The sequence below is a fragment of the Pleurodeles waltl genome, chromosome 7 (assembly GCF_031143425.1).
Source record: "Pleurodeles waltl isolate 20211129_DDA chromosome 7, aPleWal1.hap1.20221129, whole genome shotgun sequence".
NCBI classification, from domain to species: Eukaryota; Metazoa; Chordata; class Amphibia; order Caudata; family Salamandridae; genus Pleurodeles; species Pleurodeles waltl.
The window spans coordinates 411,724,303-411,744,728 of NC_090446.1; the positions used below are offsets into that span (position 1 = coordinate 411,724,303).

General features: G+C 49.1%; 1 protein-coding gene across 4 annotated transcripts in view; it reads right to left on the reverse strand.

Moving 5' to 3' along the window:
- RALGAPB (Ral GTPase activating protein non-catalytic subunit beta) overlaps positions 1–20,426 on the reverse strand; it is a 1,713,320-nt gene that overhangs the window by 89,027 nt on the left and 1,603,867 nt on the right. For all 4 annotated transcript variants that reach the window (XM_069243900.1, XM_069243898.1, XM_069243901.1 and 1 more), the window contains one exon: positions 16,924–17,002. In XM_069243900.1, coding sequence (XP_069100001.1) covers positions 16,924–17,002 — 79 coding nt within the window. The remainder of the gene's footprint in view (positions 1–16,923; positions 17,003–20,426) is intronic.

Sequence of the window (20,426 nt, forward strand, 5' to 3'; positions counted from 1 at the left end):
ATGGTGCAAAAAAGGACTCTCCGATTAGAAGATGTCTGCAGAAGAGCACCAAAGAAAATGGCTGGGGGTTCCTCATGGTGCATGAGATGTTTCACGTTGAGATATTGGATGCAGGCTGTTTGCGTCGCTGGATTTGTCCAACAAGCCTTGGTTCAAGCAAGGTTGCGGTTTGTGTCAAAATGATGCTGCCTGGACCCAGGAGGGGCCTTGGGGCCTCAACTCAGACTGAGGAGGCAGTCTGGGCTCCCAACACCAGAGAGAGCACACACATGCCCAGGCAGCACCCACGGGAGTCCCAGGACACGGGGACAAAGAAGATGCAAAATGCGGTTGGTGCAGCAGAACAAAAGAAGGTCCGGCGCTGCCGGAGAAAAACTCAGTGAGTTGTGCTTCGCAGGATGGAGTGCTCGGGACCTGGGCTACACTGTGCACGAAGGATTCTTGGAAGAAGAGCACAGAAGCCCAAGGAGGTGGATATGACGTGGTGCACAGGGGTACTTTTGCAAACCGGGAAGGCAAGCTCTTACCTCTTCCAAATTTGGACAGTTGGACCATAGGACAGTCTGGGTCATGTTGGTCCACCACCTGTGTTCCAGGTAGAATGCTCGTCGTCAGGAGAGGAGCCACAGAGAGGCGGTCGTCGTCGCAGAAGGTGCCTTCAGGAACAGGGAAGTGACTCCATCACTCCACAGGAGATTCCTTCGGTTCTTCTGGTGCAGGGTGAAGACAGGGGGTCCTTAGAGTGTGCACACCTTGGAAACCGTTGCAAATGCTGGCTGGAGCTGAAGTTGCAGGTCACAGGAGTCGTCCTGAATACTTTGTTGCAGTAACAGCGGTTGCTGGAGCAGTCTGCGGTTGATCCGACAGTCAAAAGCTGAAGCAGAGGATTCCTGGAGGAGTCTTGCAAGCTGAATCTGAAGAGACACCCAGAAGAGAGACCCTAAATAGCCCTGCGAGGATGATTTACTACCTACCCAGGTATGCACCTATCAGGACGGGTCTCTGACGTTACCTGCTGGCACAGGCCACTCAGAGATCTCCAGAGTGTCCCCACACCTCGGAAAACAAGATGGCAATACCACGGACACACAAGAGGGGCTCTGGAACCTACCCCTGGGGTGGTGATGGATAGGGGAGTGGTCACTCCCCTTTCCTTTGTCGAGTTTCAAGCCAGAGCCGGGACTGGGGGTCCCTGAACTGGTGTAGACTGGCATATGCAAGGAGGGCACCATTTGTGCCCTTTAAAGCATTTCCAGAGGCTCTGGGAGGCTACCCCTCCCAAGCCTGTAGCATTTATTTCCTAAGGTAGAGGGTGTAACACCCTCTTCCCTAAGAAAATGCATTTTTCTGCCTTCCTGGGACTGAGCTGCTCAGACCCCAGGAGGACAGAAACCTGTCTGTGAGCTGGCAGCAGTTGGGGCTGCAGTGCAAACCTCAGAGAGTTGGTTTGGCAGTATTGGGGGTCCATGGTGGAGCCCCTAAGATGCATGGTATTGGCCCCCCTATACCAGATTTGGAATGGGGGTGGGGACAATTCCATGATCTTAGACACCTCATATGGCCATATTCGGAGTTACCATTGTGAAGCTAAATATAGGTATTGACCTATATGTAGTGCACATGTGTAATGGTATCCCTGGACTCACGAAGTCCGGGGAATTGGCACTGGACAGCATGGGGGCACCTTTACTAGTGCAAGTGTGCCCTCACAATTAGTAACTTTGCACCTAGCCTATAGTGAATGAAGGTTAGACATATAGGTGACTCATAAGTTACTTAAGTGCAGTGAAAATGGCTGTGAAATAGTGTGGGCACTATTTCACTCAGGCTGCAATGGCAGTCCTGAAGAAAGGTTTGTGTGAGCTTCTTATGGGTGGCAAAAGGAATTCTGCAGCCCATAAGGATCTCCTGGAACACCAATGCCCTGGGTACCTAGGTACCATGTACTAAGGACTTATAAGGGGGGGGGGGGGTCCAGTGTGCCCATTGGAATTGGAATATGAAGTCACTAAACTATAGTGACTAATTTGGAAGTAGAGAGAGCCTAAGCACTGACGTTCTGGTTAGCAGAACTTCAGTGACACAGTTAAGCACTACTGACAACACACACATAGGCCACAAACTATGCGCACTGGGGTCCTGGCTAGCAGGATCCCAGTGAGACAGGCAAAACACACTGACAGACACTCACATTCAGGCCAAAAGTGGGGGTAACCATGCTAGAAAGAGGCTATTTCTCACAATAACTGACTTGGTCCCAGACCTACCAGCCTGTCTGCAGCTTTTCCGATACTCCTGCTACAAAAAAGGGGACACATCCTGCAGGACCAGCGACCTCTACAAACCCCCAGACGACTACTTTCCCGGCAGAGGACCAAGAACTCCCAAGGGCAGCAGCCCAGTCCAGAAGAAATCTACCAAAAGTACTCCAGAGTCTCCCCAGATCCGCACGTCCTGCCCACTCTGTACCTGATGCCCACGGACCATGTCAAGGTGGACCACTGATCTAGTGAAGGTCCCCAGGCAATTCCGACCTCAGTCTACCCTTGGTTGACCTCTTCTGGCCAACACAACAATACCTGAAGCCTGAATTCGGAAGGACCGCCCTGACCGTGATTAGATCTGATGAAGATTCCCGTTGCCAAAGGTACCCCTGCACCCGCAACCCCCTAGCCTTGGGTGATACGACCAACAGTCCAGCAACATCCTGCCGGCACCTCTCCTACTTGTCCAGCCTTTGGTTTGCCTGAACCGACCCCCTGGACCCAGTCTGCAGCATCTTTGTGAACCCTGGGGTTCCTACTTTGAAAAGCATTGGGCGCCTGACACTGTGTTTGCACCCTGCATCCGGCCACCCCTGTGCAGCTGAGGGTGTGTGTTTGGTGTTGACCTGTGCCACTCCCCCCTAGGTCTGTGCCCTGAAGTCATGGGTACTTACCTGCAACCTGTTTTCTTCCGAGTGCCCCAGTCCTCATAGGATTCCAGTGAAAACCAACACAAACTTTGACCTCTGCACCCAGCCGGCCCTGTGATGCCGGTGGTTTTCTTTTGGGTTCCACTTGCTAATCAGAACCTCAGTGGTTATGCTCTCTCATTTCTTTCAAATTGTCACTAACAGGCTAGTGACCGATTTTACCAATTTACATTGGCTTACTGGAACACCCTTATAATTCCCTAGTATATGGTACTGAGGTACCCAGGGTATTGGGGTTCCAGGAGATCCCTATGGGCTGCAGCATTTCTTTTGCCACCCATAGGGAGCTCTGACAATTCTTACACAGGCCTGCCACTGCAGCCTGAGTGAAATAACGTCCACGTTATTTCACAGCCATTTTACACTGCACTTAAGTAACTTATAAGTCACCTATATGTCTAACCTTTACCTGGTAAAGGTTAGGTGCAAAGTTACTTAGTGTGAGGGCACCCTGGCACTAGCCAAGGTGCCCCCACATTGTTCAGGGCAAATTCCCCGGACTTTGTGAGTGCGGGGACACCATTACACGCGTGCACTACATATAGGTCACTACCTATATGTAGCTTCACAATGGTAACTCCGAATATGGCCATGTAATATGTCTATGATCATGGAATTGCCCCCTCTATGCCATCCTGGCATAGTTGGCACAATCCCATGATCCCAGTGGTCTGTAGCACAGACCCTGGTACTGCCAAACTGCCTTTCCCGGGGTTTCACTGCAGCTGCTGCTGCTGCCAACCCCTCAGACAGGCTTCTGCCCTCCTGGGGTCCAGCCAGGCCTGGCCCAGGATGGCAGAACAAAGGACTTCCTCTGAGAGAGGGTGTTACACCCTCTCCCTTTGGAAAATGGTGTGAAGGCAGTGGAGGAGTAGCCTCCCCCAGCCTCTGGAAATGCTTTCATGGGCACACATGGTGCCCATTTCTGCATAAGCCTGTCTACACCGGTTCAGGGACCCCTTAGCCCTGCTCTGGCGCGAAACTGGACAAAGGAAAGGGGAGTGACCACTCCCCTGACCTGTACCTCCCATGGGAGGTGCCCAGAGCTCCTCCAGTGTGCTCCAGGCCTCTGCCATCTTGGAAACAGAGGTGCTGCTGGCACACTGGACTGCTCTGAGTGGCCAGTGCCAGCAGGTGACGCCAGAGACTCCTTCTGATAGGCTCCTTCAGGTGTTGCTAGCCTATCTTCTCTCCTAAGTAGCCAAACCCTCTTTTCTGGCTATTTAGGGTCTCTGTCTTTGGGGATTCTTTAGATAACGAATGCAAGAGCTCATCCGAGTTCCTCTGCATCTCTCTCTTCACCTTCTGCCAAGGAATCGACTGCTGACCGCGCTGGAAGCCTGCAAAACTGCAACATAGTAGCGAAGACGACTACTGCAACTCTGTAACGCTGATCCTGCCGCCTTCTCGACTGTTTTCCTGGTGGTGCATGCTGTGGGGGTAGTCTGCCTCCTCTCTGCACTAGAAGCTCTGAAGAAATCTCCCGTGGGCCGACGGAATCGTCCCCCTGCAACCGCAGGCACCAAAGAACTGCATCACCGGTACCCTGGGTCTCCTCTCAGCACGACGAGCGAGGTCCCTTGAATCCAGCAACTCTGTCCAAGTGACTCCCACAGTCCAGTGACTCTTCAGTCCAAGTTTGGTGGAGGTAAGTCCTTGCCTCCCCACGCCAGACTGCATTGCTGGGAACCGTAACTTTTGCAGCTACTCCGGCCTCCGTGCACTTCCGGCGGAAATCCTTTGTGCACAGTTCAGCCTGGGTCCACGGCACTCTAACCTGCATTGCACGACCTCCTAAGTTGTTCTCCAGCGACGTGGGACTCCTTTGTGCGACTTCGGGTGAGCACCGTTTCACGCATCCTCGTAGTGCCTGTTTCTGGCACTTCTGCGGGTGCTGCCTGCTGTTGAGAGGGCTCCGTGTCTTGCTCGACGCCCCCTCTGTCCCCAGACGCAATTGGCAACATCCTGGTTCCTCCTGGGCCACAGCAGCCTCCAAAAACACTAACCGCACGATTTGCAGCTAGCAAGGCTTGTTGGTGGTCTTTCGGCGGGAAAACACTTCTGCACGACTCTCCACGGCGTGGGGGATCCATCCTCCAAAGGGGAAGTCTCTAGCCCTTGTCGTTCCTGCAGAAACCTCAGCTTCTACTGTCCAGTAGCAGCTTCTTTGCACCCACAGCTGGCATTTCCTGGGCATCTGCCCATCTCCGACTTGCTTGTGACTTTTGGACTTGGTCCCCTTGTTCCACAGGTACCCTCGACTGGAAATCCATTGTTGTTGCATTGTTGGTTTGTGTCTTTCCTGCAGAATTCCCCTATCACGACTTCTATGTCCTTTGGGGAACTTTAGTGCACTTTGCACTCACTTTTCAGGGTCTTGGGGTGGGCTATTTTTCTAACCCTTACTATTTTCTAATAGTCCCAGCGACCCTCTACAAGGTCACATAGGTTTGGGGTCCATTCGTGGTTCGCATTCCACTTTTGGAGTATATGGTTTGTGTTGGCCCTATCCCTATGTGTCCCCATTGCATCCTATTGTAACTATACATTATTTGCACTGTTTTCTAATACTATTACTGCATATTTTGGTATTGTGTACATATATCTTGTGTATATTTGCTATCCTCATACTGAGGGTACTCACTGAGATACTTTTGGCATATTGTCATAAAAATAAAGTACCTTTATTTTTAGTATATCTGTGTATTGTGTTTTCTCATGATATTGTGCATATGACACTAGTGGTACTGTAGGAGCTTCACTCGTCTCCTAGTTCAGCCTAAGCTGCTCTGCTAAACTACCATTATCTATCAGCCTATGCTGCTAGACACCCTATACACTAATAAGGGATAACTGGGCCTGGTGCAAGTACCCCTAGGTACTCACTACAAGCCAGTCCAGCCTCCTACACCTGTTAACTGTGCTAACACTTTTACTCCCCTAGGACTGCACTGGTTCTTATGAGAAAATGCACTGAGTCAACTTTTGTAATTGAAGTGTTGCTTACTTGTAAATTGTTTTATCTGCAAAACCTAAACAAAGTGCAACTGATACATAAGTGTGATACAAACTTACAACTGTACTTACCTGCAACGAGATCCTTTTGGCTTTAGAAAAAAAGAACAAAAGTTATTTTGGCTATATAAAAACATGGGCATTGAGTTAGTCATTAAGTGTGTGCCTCATTTCTTGACTGGGTGTGTACAACAAATGCTTAGGACTACCCTGTGATAAGCCTAACTCCTCTACCACATTACCACAAAAGAGAGCATTAGTATTATCTACTTCAATTCAATTCAAAGGAGCTTTATTGCGGCTACAGGAGCCAAAAAAGCGCAAGCAGTAATAAATACAAATAAATACACATAATGATAATTACAAGTAAATATAATGATAAAAGGGAGTAAAAGATAAGAGAAAATGGGAAAAATTGAATAAAAATGGAATAAAATGCGCTCGCACAGGACGATGGGACAGTCTTAGTTGGAATCTTTATCCAGAAGGGTTTTCCCTCTAACAAGCCAACTAGCTCTGAGGAATTTGGCGACGGCGATCACTAGCGTTGGCCTAGTGTCTGATCTGAGGATTCGCAGGGCTAGCACAGAGCTGCGGACTCCCAGTAGTCTGCATGCCGTGGCCAGCCATTTCCTACGGGGGGCGGTGTACGCGGGGCAGGCAAAAAGGACGTGAGGGAGATTCTCGACAGGGGCTTTGCAAGCTGGGCATACGGTTGATTCATTGTGTGACCAGCTACTGGTGAGAAGTCTTAATGGGAGTGTTCCAATGCAGAGCTGGAAGTACAGTTTCCTTTCCCTTGGGGCCGTGATTAGGTCCCAAAAAGCTTCGTACTTGCATGACTCTTTTAGGTTGGCAAAGTCACAAGATAGTGTAGTGTGGAGTGCAGCCCTTGTGTCTTCGTAATTTGCCATTTGCCAATATAGTTTCTTTAGTTCGCTTTTCGAGGGGAAGACGGACGTGGTTGGTGAGTTCCAGAGATCATCGAGCCCAAGTGAGTACAGTGAACCCTTGATGCATCGTAGCCAGGGGATTCTGTGAAGATGGTCGGCTTTTAGGATGACCTGTAGAGCTTCAGTGAAGATGTTGAGCTGCGGGGTGGTCCAGAGACGCCGCCAGTACAGCAGAGGTCGCAGGCGGGCTTTGTGTCCAATGCGTTTGATACCGAGATCCTTGAAAAGGGGGAACAGTGGGGTGCTTAGCGGAAGGGACACAAGGTTTCTTAGGAAGTTGTTTTCAGCGGTGGTTAAGTCTTGGGTTTTGGTATAGCCCCATAGTTCAGCCACGTAAAGCGCTGAGGAGACGGCCTGGGCTTCGTATAACTGTAATGCTGGGCGAATTGGTTTTGTGTGTGAGGGGTGAATTTTTTTTTAGTAGTACCCCTGTTGTTTGTTTTAGTTTTAGAGCTTGATTTCCTATGTGTGGCTTCCAAGACATGTTGTCAGTGAATGTTATGCCCAGGTAGCTGAAAATGCCCACCTTCTCAAGTGTGGAGCCCTCTAAAGTAAACTTCCCTTTAAAAGATCTGTGGGGATTGAGGGTCATTAGTTTTGTTTTTGAGGCATTGATTTCGAGTCCCTGTGATGAGCAGAATTTCTCGAAGCACGCAAGGAGTTTCCTTAGACCGCTAGGGGTCTTGGATATCAGAAGAGTGTCATCGGCAAAGAGTAAGACTGGGATTTTTTGTGTGCCAAGTGAAGGTGCGTCAGCCTGCAGTCTGAGGAGGGAGGGGACGATTTGATTGATATACAGGGAAAAGAGGGTCGGGGCAAGGACGCACCCTTGCCGCACACCCCGGGAAACGGGGATTCTATCAGTTAGTTGGCCCTTGTTGACCCACCTGACTTGTTCGTAGTTGTCCTCGTGGAGTCGTATCAAAATGGCAAGAATGTGCTCCGGGATTCCCATCTGAGAGAGAGTGTCCCATAGTTTGTTGCAAGGTACTAGGTCAAAAGCAGATTTGAGGTCCACAAAAGCTACATAAAGGCTGCCTTTACCAATGAACACTGTTTTCCAATATAATAATAGGAATCTGAGGGCTTGATCAGTAGTGGAAATTTTCTTCCGGAAACCGGCTTGGAGGGGGCTAAGGATATCGCGTTCAGTCATCCATTCTTCCATCTTTCCTAGGAGGCAGTGGCAGAAGACTTTTTGGACACAGTCAATTAGGCTAATAGGTCTATAGTTGCAAGGAAGTGATCTGTCGCCCTTTTTAAAGATTGGAATAACAATAGCCGCTTTCCAGGACTCGGGAATTGGCGCCCCAGATGCTATTGCATTAGCTATAATGGTGAGGTATCTTGACCAGGATGCTAGGTCTGTTGAGAACAGGTCTGCTGGGACGCAGTCTGATCCAGGGGCCCTGCCGCGTTTTAAGGTGCTTAGAGAATAGGTTATGTCACTTTGGGAAAACAACAGGGGTGCTGCGGTGGTGGGTGCTAATGAGGGATTTAGGTGGGGGCCCGTGCAAACAGGGATGGGGCTATCATGATCAGGGGAGTACAGGCTACTAAAGTGAACTACCCAGTCTTTCGGGGCAATATTGGTTGTGATGTCCAAACCACTGGTTTCTGGGCCTCGCGCTGCCAGGGACCAGAACAGACTATGGTTCCTCTCGCGCACAGCGTCACTGAGTCCTGTCCACCATTTATTATCTTGGTCACGCTTGGCTATGCGTATTGCAGATTTATAGGACTTCCTAGCTACGCGGATTGCGGTGGGGTCCTTGGATTTAATGGCTTGAACTAAGCGCTTGTTTAGGGACTGACACGTTTTGTTGAACCAGCGGTGCCTACCTATGGGTTGTTTGTCGTCGTGGGCTGGGGGTACTAAGAAGTGGGCTGCGATATCCCTAAGGCAGGAGGTGTGAATTAAGCTTATTTCCTGGTAGGGAATTGCAGGACCTGCCTCTAGGCCCATTAGTGTGGATTTTAGGGTGTTATTGGCAGCGTTGATGAGGGCGGGCCGAGCCACGACCTTGTCCCATTTTAAGTGTTGTTTATTGTTGGCCAGGCTAATACCCTTGGGTGCTACTGCTGGGGAGTTAGACGTGGATGGGAGATTACCTAGAGCTAATGTGTGGGCAGAGAGAGGGTTGTGATCGCTTTCAGTCCTTTCAACGATCGTCATGTCGATGACTAGAGGCCATAGTCTTATATCGAATAGACAATAGTCGATTCTGCTGGTGTGGTTGGGTTTGTTGAACGTGTGACTGCCATTGGTGTCTGATTTGGTTCTGCCATTTAACGCCCTGAGCCCGAACTCCATGGTCAGTGATTTATCTACTTTACTTCGTCTATGTTTTAACTTTTCTACAAGCTTAAATTGTTTTAAGGTTGCTTTGATGGTTATGTTGACCGAATACAGCTTGTTTACTATCTACTTTAGCCTCTGCGGATCCACTGGACTCTGTGCACACTATCCCTCATTTTGCTACAGTTCATACAGAGCCACCTTCCTACATGTGCCACCTGGAGTGACTGATAAAGATACAAGAGCCCAGTAGGCCTAAATGTCTTACAGTCAGCTTCACTGAGACCCAGGAAAGAGGCTGAAACTAGATCACAGCCCAAATGTCCTGGACTCGTTGGTCCAGAGAAAGGACTCCTGGTTTGGATCCTGCTTGAGACAGGGTGGCTGCGTGCTGGCAAAGAAACACTAAAGGAGTGTTGCAGTTGGAGATGCAGGGGACTGAGCTGCATATTGCCACTGCTGCCTAAGATATCTCTGGCAACCGTGGCATCAGCAACAAAAGGGCTGAAAAGCCTGGTGGTTTGGAGAAGCCTGGCATGGACGGGTGGGAAAACCTCATCCGTAGCCACGAAGAAGTAAAAATTGCTGGTGGAAGTGCCTTGTGGGAGAAGAGAGGCCCAAAGGACAGTGACTCTGCTCTCTTTAAAGTGCTCCAAGACTGAGTCAGCTTTATGCCTAAAGTACAAGTTACTTACCTTCAGTAACGAAATATCTGGTAGAGACATATCCGAGTTGCAGATTCCTTACCTTTGACTTTCCCCAGGCGTCAGACTGAATCTGGAGATTTTTCTTCGAGCAGTACCTCTGCGCACCGTCAGGTGGCGTTGGTTGAGTCCGCGGGCGTCGTGCTCACCGTGATGATGTCGCGCCGTATATAGGCGCCACCCCGGTGTGCTGACGTCCGTTCCTTTTCACGACTTCCCACGCCAGTAGCAGGGAGCAATGAAGAACACAGAGTGATGGCCAAAACTAGGGCCCTTAAGGGGAAGTTCCTGTCCCTAGAAATCAGTTCGCAGCGAGGGGAGGATGGGCAGGTCGGTAAGGAATCTGCAACTAGAATATGCCTCTACCAGATATTTTGTTCCCGAAGGTAACTTGTACATCTGATAGAGACTTCTAGTTGCAGATTCCTTACCTTACAATAGATACACGAGCAATACTGTAGGAAAATGGCTCCCTGTTGCAATTACCCCCCACTTTTTCCCTGATATTGATGCTGACTTGACTAAGAAGTGTGCTGAGACAATGCTAACCAGGCCCCAGCACTAGTGTTCTTTCACTAAAAAAGTACCATTGTTTCCACAGTTGGCACACCCATGGTACACAGATAAGTCCCTTGCAAAAGGTACCAGAGGTTCCAAGGGTCCTGTGACCAGGGAAGGTCCCTAAGGGCTGCAGCATGTGTTGTGCCCCCCCTAAGAGACCCTTCACCTAACACATGCACACTGCCATTGCAGATTGTGTGTGTTTGTGGGGAGAAAAGGGCAAAGTCGACATGGCATCTCCCTGAGGATGCCATGCACACAAAATACTGCCTGTGGCATAGGTAAGTCACCCCTCTATTAGGCCTTAAAGCCCGGAGGCAGGGAGCACTATACCACAGGTGAGGGCATTGCTGCATGAGCAATATGCCCCTACAGTGTCTAAGTTCATTCTTAGACATTGGAAGTGCAGGGTAGCCATACTGAGTATATGGTCTGGGGGTCTGTCATTACGAACTCCACAGTTCCATAATAGCTACACTGAATAAGGGGAAGTTTGGTATCAAACTTCTCAGAATAATAAACCCACATTGATTTATTAAAAAATGCACACACAGAGCATCTTAGATATGCCCCTGTATTTTACGCAATCCTTCAGTGCAGGACTGACCAGTCTGTGCCAGCCTGCCACTTTCAGATGAGTTTCTGACCATATGGGGTGAGTGTTTTGTGCACTCTGTGGTCAGAAACAAAGCCTGTCCTGTGTGGAGGTGCTTCACACCTCCCCCTGCAGGAACTATAACACCTGGCAGTGAGCCTCAAATGCTCAAGCCTGGGATTACAGTGCCCAGGGCACTCCAGTTAATGGAGTTGCCTGCCTTCCGGACAAAGCCCGGCAGGAAAATTAGGGAAAGCAGGAAGGAGTGACTTCCAGCTAGGACCACCCCTAAGGTGTCCAGAGCTGAGGTGACCCCCTCCCTGCAGAATCCTCCATCTTGGTTGGGAGGACAGGGACCAATAGGATTAGGTCTGTGCCCTCCCTCCCCAAAGGGAAGGAGCACAAGAAGGGTGTGGCCACCCTCAGGGACTGTAGCCATTGGGTACTGCCATCTAACCCCTAAAAATGCCCCTAAATTTATATTTAAGGGCTTCCCTGAACCCTAGTCGTCAGATTCCTGGCGACCTACAAGAAGAAGAAGGACTGCTAAGCTGAATCCCCAGCACAGAAGGAGGAAGACAACAACTGCTTTGGCCCCAGCCCTACTGACCTGTCTCCTGCTTCAAGGAAACCTCAAAAAGAATGTAGGAAAGTAGCCTCTTTCTAGCATGCTTACCCCTACTTTTGGCATGTTTGTGAGTGTGTGTCAGTGTGTTTTTACTGTGTTACTAGGATCCCGCTAGCCAGGACCCCAGTGCTCATAGTTTGTTGCCTAAGGTGTATACCTGTGTAGTGCCTAACTGAGTCACGAAGGCTCTACTAATCAGAACTTCAGTGCTCATGCTCTCTCTGCTTTACATTTGTCACTATAGGCCATTGACTTCATTTACCAATTTCAATTGGCAAACTGGACCCCCCCCCCCTTATAAGTTCCTAGTATATGGTACATAGATACCCAGGGCATTGGGGTTCCAGGAGAGCCATATGGGCTGTAGCATTTCTTTTGCCACCCATAGGGAGCTCAGACAAACCCTTACACAGGACTGCCATTACTGCCTGCGTGAAATAGTGCACACACTATTTCACAGCCATTTTCACTGCACTTAAGTAACTTATAAGTCACCTATATGTATAACCTTCACTTGCTGAAGGTTAGGTGCAAAGTTACTAAGTGTGACCACTCCCCTGTCCATCACCACCCCAGGGGTGGTGCCCAGAGCTCCTCCAGTGTGTCCCAGACTTCAGCCATCTTGCTTTGCAAGGTGTGGGGGCACTCTGGAGGGCTCTGAGTGGCCAGTGCCAACAGGTGATACAAGAGACCCCTCCTGATAGGTCCATCCCTGATAAGGTAGCCAATCCCCACCTCAGGGCTATTTAGGGTCACTCCTGTGGGTTCTCTTCAGATTCTGCTTTCAGGTTTTCTTCAGAAATCCTCTGCAACAACTTCAGCATCCTCTGACCTTGGATCAACTGCAGCCTGCTCCAAGAAACGCCGTAACTACAACAAAGTGTCTACAAGAGACACTTGTCTTCAGCAACCTCAGCTCCAAGTCAGCAACTGCAACAGTTTTCACAGTGTGCATGCTCTGGCGACTCCCTGTCTTCATCCAGCACCAGAAGGACCGAAGACATCCCCGTGGAGTGACGGTGTCACTCCCCTGCTCCAAGCAGGCACCTTCCAAGGCGACGACCGGTACCCTGGGACTTCTCTCACAGCGAGGAGCGTGCTCCTAAGGACGCAGAGGGTGGACATCATCAACATAGACTGTCCTAAGGTCCTGCTGACGCAATTTGGAGGAGGTAAGACCTTGCCTTCCCCGAGAACTACGGTGCCCCTGTGTTTTGTGTCTTCTTCGCCTCCTGAGGCCTCTGTGGACTCTTTGCAAAATCCCTTTGTGCACAGCCTGGCCCAGGTACCCAGCACTCCACCCTGGAACGCTTAACTCGCTGAGTTGTTCTCCTGCAGCGTGGGACCTTCTTTTGTTGTGCTGCATCAACCGCATTTTGCACCTCCTTTGAACCCGGATCCTGCGGCTTCTGGGGGTGCTGGCTGGCATCCTGAGGGCTCTCTAAAGTGCTAAGAGCCCTCTCTTCCTACTCACACACAGTTGAGGCCCCAGGTCCTTCCTGGGTCCATCCAACGCCATTTTGATGAAAAACGCACTTTTGCGGTAGCCAAGGGTTGTTGGCGCCTTCCAACACGAAATCTTATCTGCAACGATCTTCACGCCGTGGGACATTGTAGGAGGCTGGCCTGGCTTGTAGTGGATACCAATGGTACTTACACCTTGTGCCAGGTCCAGTTATCCCTTAATAGTAGATTAGTAGTGTTCTAGCAGCTTAGGCTGATAGAGGTAGCTATAGCAGAGCAGCCAAGGCTGAACTAGGAGACATGCAAAGCTCATGCAATACCACTTATATCATATAGGTACTATATCATAAGAACGACAATACTCAGTGTTACTAAAAAATAAAGGTACCTCATTTTAGTGACAATGTGCCAAAAATATTTCCCTTAGGAGGCAAGTAAAATACACAAAATATACAAAACAAACCAAATCAGGTACATAAAACAGTCAGAAAATAGTGCAAACACTAGAATACAATAGGATGCAATAGGCCTAGGGGCAACACAAATCATATACTAAGAAAGTTGAATGCGAACCACAAATTGACCCCTAGTGTAGTGTGTAGAGGGTCGCTGAGAGTGTAAGAGAACACTAATGGTGTCCAAGATACCCCACTGAAGACGGATTCCTGGACCCGAGGACCTGCAAAGAAAGGGGTCCAAGTCGAAGAGTCGCAAAAGTGTCGGGGGGGGGGGCAGGAGCCCACTAAACACCGGATGAAGGTGAAAAATGGCTGCCTTCGGTTGGAAGAAGCTGAAGATTCTGCAACAACGAAAGGAGGTAGGAAGTTCTTCTTTGTGCAGACGATGTCCCACGGCGTGCTGGAGGATGCAGAGTGGTTTCCTTGGCAATATACTGCAAACAAGCCAGGCTACCTGCAAGAGTCGAGGCTGGGGAAAAAGTGTGCTGCCTGGCCCCAGGAAGGACCAGGATGTTGCCACTTGGGAGAGGAGACAGAGGGGGCCCTCAGCAATGTAGAGAGCCCACGCACAAGAAGGTAGCACCCGCAGAAGTCCTTGAACATGGGTTCAAGAAGTCTGAACATGACGGTCGTCTCAACACTGCAAAAGGAGGTCCCACAACACCGGATATCAACTCAGGGGGCTGAGCATCGCAGGACAGAGTGCTGGGGACCTAGGCTCGGCTGTGCATGCATGATTTCTTGGAAATGTGCACAGAAGTCCTTGTAGCTGCAGATCACGCAGTGCACAGGATTACTGTCTGGAGAGGGGAGGCAAGGACTTATCTCCTCCAAATTTGGACAGTTGGACCACTTGTCAGTCTCAGTCACTTGGGTCCACCACCTGTGTTACAGGGGCCACGCTCGTCAGGATGAGAGGGGTCCCAGAGTACTGGTGAAGCTGAATTTTGGTGCCGTCGGGAGCAGGGGGCAGATTCTGTCGACCCACAGGAGATTTCTTCATGGCTTCCAATGCAGGGTGAAGGCAGGCAGCCCCCAGAGCATGCACCACCAGGAAACAGTTGAGAAAGCCAGCAGGATTAGGCGTTACAATGTCACTGGTAGTCTTCTTGCTACTATGTTGCAGGCATCCTTGAGCAGTCAGCGGTCAATCCTTGGCAGAAATCGAAGAGAGAGGTGCAGAGGAACTCTGGTGAATTCTTGCAAGTTTTTATCTGAGGAAAAGCCCACTGGAGAGACCCTAAATAGCCCTCAGAGGAGGATTGGCCACCTAGTTAGGGATACACCTATCAGGAGGGGTCTCTGAAGTCACCTGTGGGCACTGGCCACTCAGAGGCCTCCAGAGTGCCCCCACACCTCTGAAAGCAAGATGGCAGAGGTCTGAGACACACTGGAGGAGCTCTGGGCACCACCCCTGGGGTGGTGATGGACAGGGGAGTGGTCACTCCCCTTTCCTTTGTCCAGTTTCGCACCAGAGCAGGGACTGGGGGTACCCTAAACCGGTGTAGACTGGATTATGCAAGGAGAGCACCATTTGAACCCTACAAAGCATGTCCAGAGGCTGGGAGAGGCTATGTCTAGGGGTTTGTGTTGCCCCTAGACCTATTTTCTCCCATTGCATTCTATAGGATTTCCTACTGTTTGCCTTGTTCTATGACTATTTACTTGTCTAATTGTGGTGTCTAGTGTATATACTGTGTATAATATTTACCTACAGAAGGAGTATTGTCTCTAAGATATTTTTGGTAGTGTCACCCAAATAAATACCTTTTTTTTTTGGTAACACTGAGTATTGTCTTTACTTGTGTATAAGTACTGTGTAATGCATGAGCTTTGCATGTCTCCTAGTTCAGCCTAAGCTGCTCTGCTAAAGCTTCCTCTATCAGCCTAAGCTGCTAGAACACTACTACATTCACTAACAAGGGATAACTGAACCTTTTGTAAGGTGTAAGTACCCAAGGTACCCACTACAAACCAGGCCAGCCTCCTACAAAGAACATACAGCAGGCCCAGTGACCTCTGACAATTCGAGAGGACTGCCCTGCACCCCAAAGGTCCAAGAACTCCCGAGGGCAGCGGCTCTGTCCAAAAGAAACTTTCAACCAAGGACTCCCATCTCACTCCCGATGCCCAAATCTTGACCCCTCTGCACCCGACACTCATGGCCCGTGTCCAGGTGGTCCACCCAGCAAGAAAGGATCCTGAGGCGATTGGGAACACAATGCCCACGTGGGTTTACCCCTCCAGGTCACCACGATGACGCCTGCAGGGGGAATCCCGAGGACCCCCCTGACAGCGACTGCCTGGGACGAAGACATCCGATGCCTGGAGAAGCACTGCACCCGAGGCCCGAGACGCAAGAGAAACTGACCACAGGTGCAGCAACGACCAGAAGGCGGACGTCATCCCTATCAAGTCAGTGGCTTGCCCGAGGAGCTCCCTGTGCCCTTCCTGCAGCGCCTAAGTGACCCCCGGGGTCCCTCCATAGAGTTTCATTGGAAACCCCACACCCTGTTTGCACTCTGCCCTTGTGCCGCTGAGGGTGTGGTCCTTGTGCCTACTTGGGGCCCTTCCAGTGCTTCTCTAAAGCCCCCCGACAACGTGGGACTTACCTGCTAGCAGACCGGAACCGGAGTCACCCATCTCCATAGGCGCTCACGTTATTTTGACTCCTGTTTGACCTCTGCAACTAACCGGCCCGTGTTGCTGGTGCTGGGTGTTTGGGGTTAACTTGAATCTCCAACAGTAGGCTACCTGTGCCCCGGAGACCAAAACTGTAAGTTTGTTAATAACCTCAAAAACTGTACTTTATTTTTCTCCCCCAGGAACTGTTGAAAATTGCAGTGTCTACTATCAAAATAGCTTTTTACCATTTTAAAGAAAACTGTATGTACTGTTGATTTGATTCAACGTCCAGAATATACCTATGTAAAGTACCTTTCAAGTTATGTACTTACCTGCAAACTGAATCTTGTCCTAGAAATAAATTAACAAAACATATTTTTTTATATAAAATCCTATTGGTCTGGAGTTAAGTAATTGAGTGTGTGTTTCCTCTACTGCTTGTGTGTGTACAACAAATGCTTAACACTATCCTCTGATATGCCTAACTGCTCGACCACAAATAGAGCATTAGTATTATCTATTATTGTCTCTGTCAAGCCTCTGGGAACCCCTGGACTATGTGCAGTGTGATTTTGATATAGTATATACAGAGCCAGCTTCCTACATCAACCTCAGTAAAAAGGTGAAACGTTTAAAAAATGACATACCGTGGTACAGTGCTGCTGTTCACTGTAATCTCCACACCAGTGCTGGTCTCTGGTATCAGGTCAGAAAGTGGAAACATTTCTGTAAGAATAAATCAAAGGAACACATTATTACCTGTAAAATCCTCCAAGGAAAAATAAGAACATTTTAATATATTAATATAATGATTGCTCCTCCAATAACATTTACATTATGATAACACTGCTTTGGAATACCGTAGGAAAGCACCTTTTTTGGCATGGCTAGCTCCCATTTTTTTTAACTTAGTTTCTGATATGGCTTTGAATGTTAGTGCGCGGGGTCCCTGCTAATCAAGTCCCCAGTGTCAGATCTCTTTCCCCAAAACTGTACAATTGTTCTGCACAATTGGCACACACTTTAGCATCCACTGTAAGTACCTAGTAAATGGTGCCCCTGTTAACTAGGGCCTGGGACACAAAGGAAGGCTCTTGAGGGCTGAAGCACCAGTTGTGCCACCCCCAGGGACCCCTCACAAAAAACACACAGTGCTGCCATTGCAGACTGCATGCGTTGGTGGAACCTGTCACACTTTCCTATTAAAGCATGTGCCAGGTATAAGTCACCACTGAAGGCAAGGTGTGTTAGGGCACATATAAAAGCATATATAAAGGAGCAGATATGCCCCTGCTATGTCTCTGTCGATTCTGAGACATAAGTGAACAAGGAAGCCATTTTAAATGCATGTGCTGGACACAAGTCCTTATGAGCTCCCAGCTACTTGATGGCTTCACTGAACCCTGGGATTTTGGTATCATACATCTCAGAATAATAATCTCTCACTGAATCCAGTGAAGGATTAATTAATAAATGCACACTAAGGGCACCTTAAAGGTGCCTCCTGAAAGCCTTCCAGCTACTAGTGTGCTGAGTGACTGGTCCTGACCAGTTCAGCCACTACAGATGCATTTCTAGCCCTCAAGGTGAGGGCCAGAGAACAAAGCATGCCCTTGGCTGATGTATTATCACCTCACCCAGGCAGGATGGACATTCCAGGAGCGGGTGCGTCAAAGGCCTTGCCACCTTTGTAATGCGACCCAGGTCTCTTCAGATGGTGGATATGACAAACCAACCCCTTGCCCTGGCCCCACTTTTAGTTGCAGCACAGGTAGGAAGATTTGTTAAATTAGGAGATGTGCACACTTCATGCCAGTCCCACCCCTAAGGTGGACGAGCTGAAGGGACTTTTTAAATTTCTCCACCTTGTTTGGAAGAAGTGAGGCCACTAGGGTTAGGGTTATGCCCACTTCCCTGCGGAAGTGGTCATAGAAAGGGTGTAGTCACCCTAAAGCTGGGCAGCCCAATGGCTACCGCCTGGCACTTCCTGTAGTGCCCCTAAATGTAATATTTAGATGGGACACTGAACCCTAGAGCTCAGATCGTGACGACCTAAGAAGACGAGGACAAAGAAGAGTTACACTCACAGAAGAGGAAAGAAGCAGCAGCTGACCATGCCGGACTGCTTGCTAACCTCAAAAGACTGTCCAAGAAGCCAACTCGTCCTGCCTTCAATAAAGACTCAAGTCTCCTGTGGGCAGCAGACCTGCTCAGCAACAAGAAAAGTCAAGAAAAGGAATCTGCAGCTGTTGGAACCCCAAAGACCTGACACCTGAAGTGACCTTTGCACCCAATGTCCATGACCCGTGGTGAAGCTAATGAACAGTGCCAACGCAGTTCCCCAGCTGCCCAGAGATTGAGTCCAGTGTGGTCTCACCCATCCTGGACTCACTCGAGACACCTGCAGCCTCTGCACACAGGCCCCCTTGCGTGCAACCTTGCGGTGAGAGAAAACCAGAAAACCTCCAACAACCACTGCACCTGTCGCACCTGACCCCCTCTGAGGTGGGTCACTGGTGCCAACAAGGTCCCCTGGCTCTTAAGAGCTCGAGTCCACCGTCAGGTACCCCCTTTATGGAATCCTCAACCATGCCTGCAGCCAAAGCATGCAAGTCCCCCCGACCATGAGTGCCCTGGAATGAGAAAACTCGATGCGTAGGGACATCCCTGCATCCGTCACCCTTGGGCCCTGAGAAAAGGACCAAAGGTGCACCTATGTCCCCGAGCACCCCAAGTCTACTATCTACTTGCTTTTTTCCCTGACTGGCTTCCTAGCTAGGGACTGCAGCCTGTTTGTCAAAAAGTCCAACTCCCATAGGGTACTATTGGGCACCCAGCGCCTTGGTGCACCCATCCACCAGGCTGCCCCAGTGCTCCTTAGTGTGACCTATTGGTGTGGTTCTGATCATTGCCCAGTACTTACCTCCGGTCCCTGAGCCCGACCTCGTACGTCTTAGTTAACCCTGTGTTTACTGAACATTGTTTTCCTCTATACGGTAAAATTGAGAGAACCCTGAAAATTGCACTCAGTGTTGATTACCGCAACTGCAAAGTATTTATGCTCAAAAGTATACATACCCGATTACGAAGTTCTTGGGTTTGAAACATATATAAAAAGAATAGTTATTTTTCTAAGTTGGGCTCGAATTTACTCTTTGAGTGTGTGCCTCAGTTATTGCCTCTGTGAGTACAACAAATGCTTATCACTACCCTCTGGTAAATGTAACTGCTTGCCCACACTACTAATAAATAGAGCACTCACCCATACTGAAAAACCTGAAGCAGACACATATCATCTCACCAAGCTTAGTTAAATTGTTAAGAACTGTATTAATCCTCAGTTTCTACAAGCAGACCAAAACATTTGCTAAATCCCATCTACTGGCCCTAGCATTCAAACAGCCATGTTTTGAAGATAAAATTCACTGCATTTTGGAAAACGGTGAGGCTTGTCTTCTGGCCCTCCTTGATCTCTGTAAGGCCTATGCCACCATCAACCGTCAGAAATCTATGCACATCATGGAGAAGTGTATGAGTTTTGAAGGAATAGCCCTTTGAGCTTTCTTTAAAATTTGGTAGTTCTCTAAGCCCAAAGCGTGGTCCCCTGCTGTATTAAAAGGAAGCAGGAGAGTGAGAAATTGGGTTGGTGGCTGACTAGGTTTTGAGCCCTGGTCAAGCAACAGCCGCAATCCATTGCTGGGTGAACCACAAAAAGTCACTGATTTAACCTCTTGCTTAACCCTGAGTAGCTTGCCACAAAAATCAATCAGGCTAAACTTAGAGGCAATGTGAAAAGTATTTATGCAGTACACAAACAGCAACATAGTCAAAACACAACACAATAAAAATCCCAATACAATTTAGAAAAATAGAGAAAATTGTAATACTGTGACACCAAAACCATGAAAATCCAATTAGTGGAACAAGAGGTCTGAATTTGTAAAGTTTAAAGTTCCAAATAGCAAGTCCTCAGTTTTTGGAAAATTGCCATCTGGGTACCTTTAGCACTACAACTAAGGGTCCAGGAATGGATTGAGACTTCTTTGGGTTCAAGACTCACTCGGGCTGGGTCCAGATGCAGGTGTAAGATGGTGGGAGCCTGTTATGTCCTTGTGACTCAGAACAGAAGACAAGCTAAACTAGCCCTTGG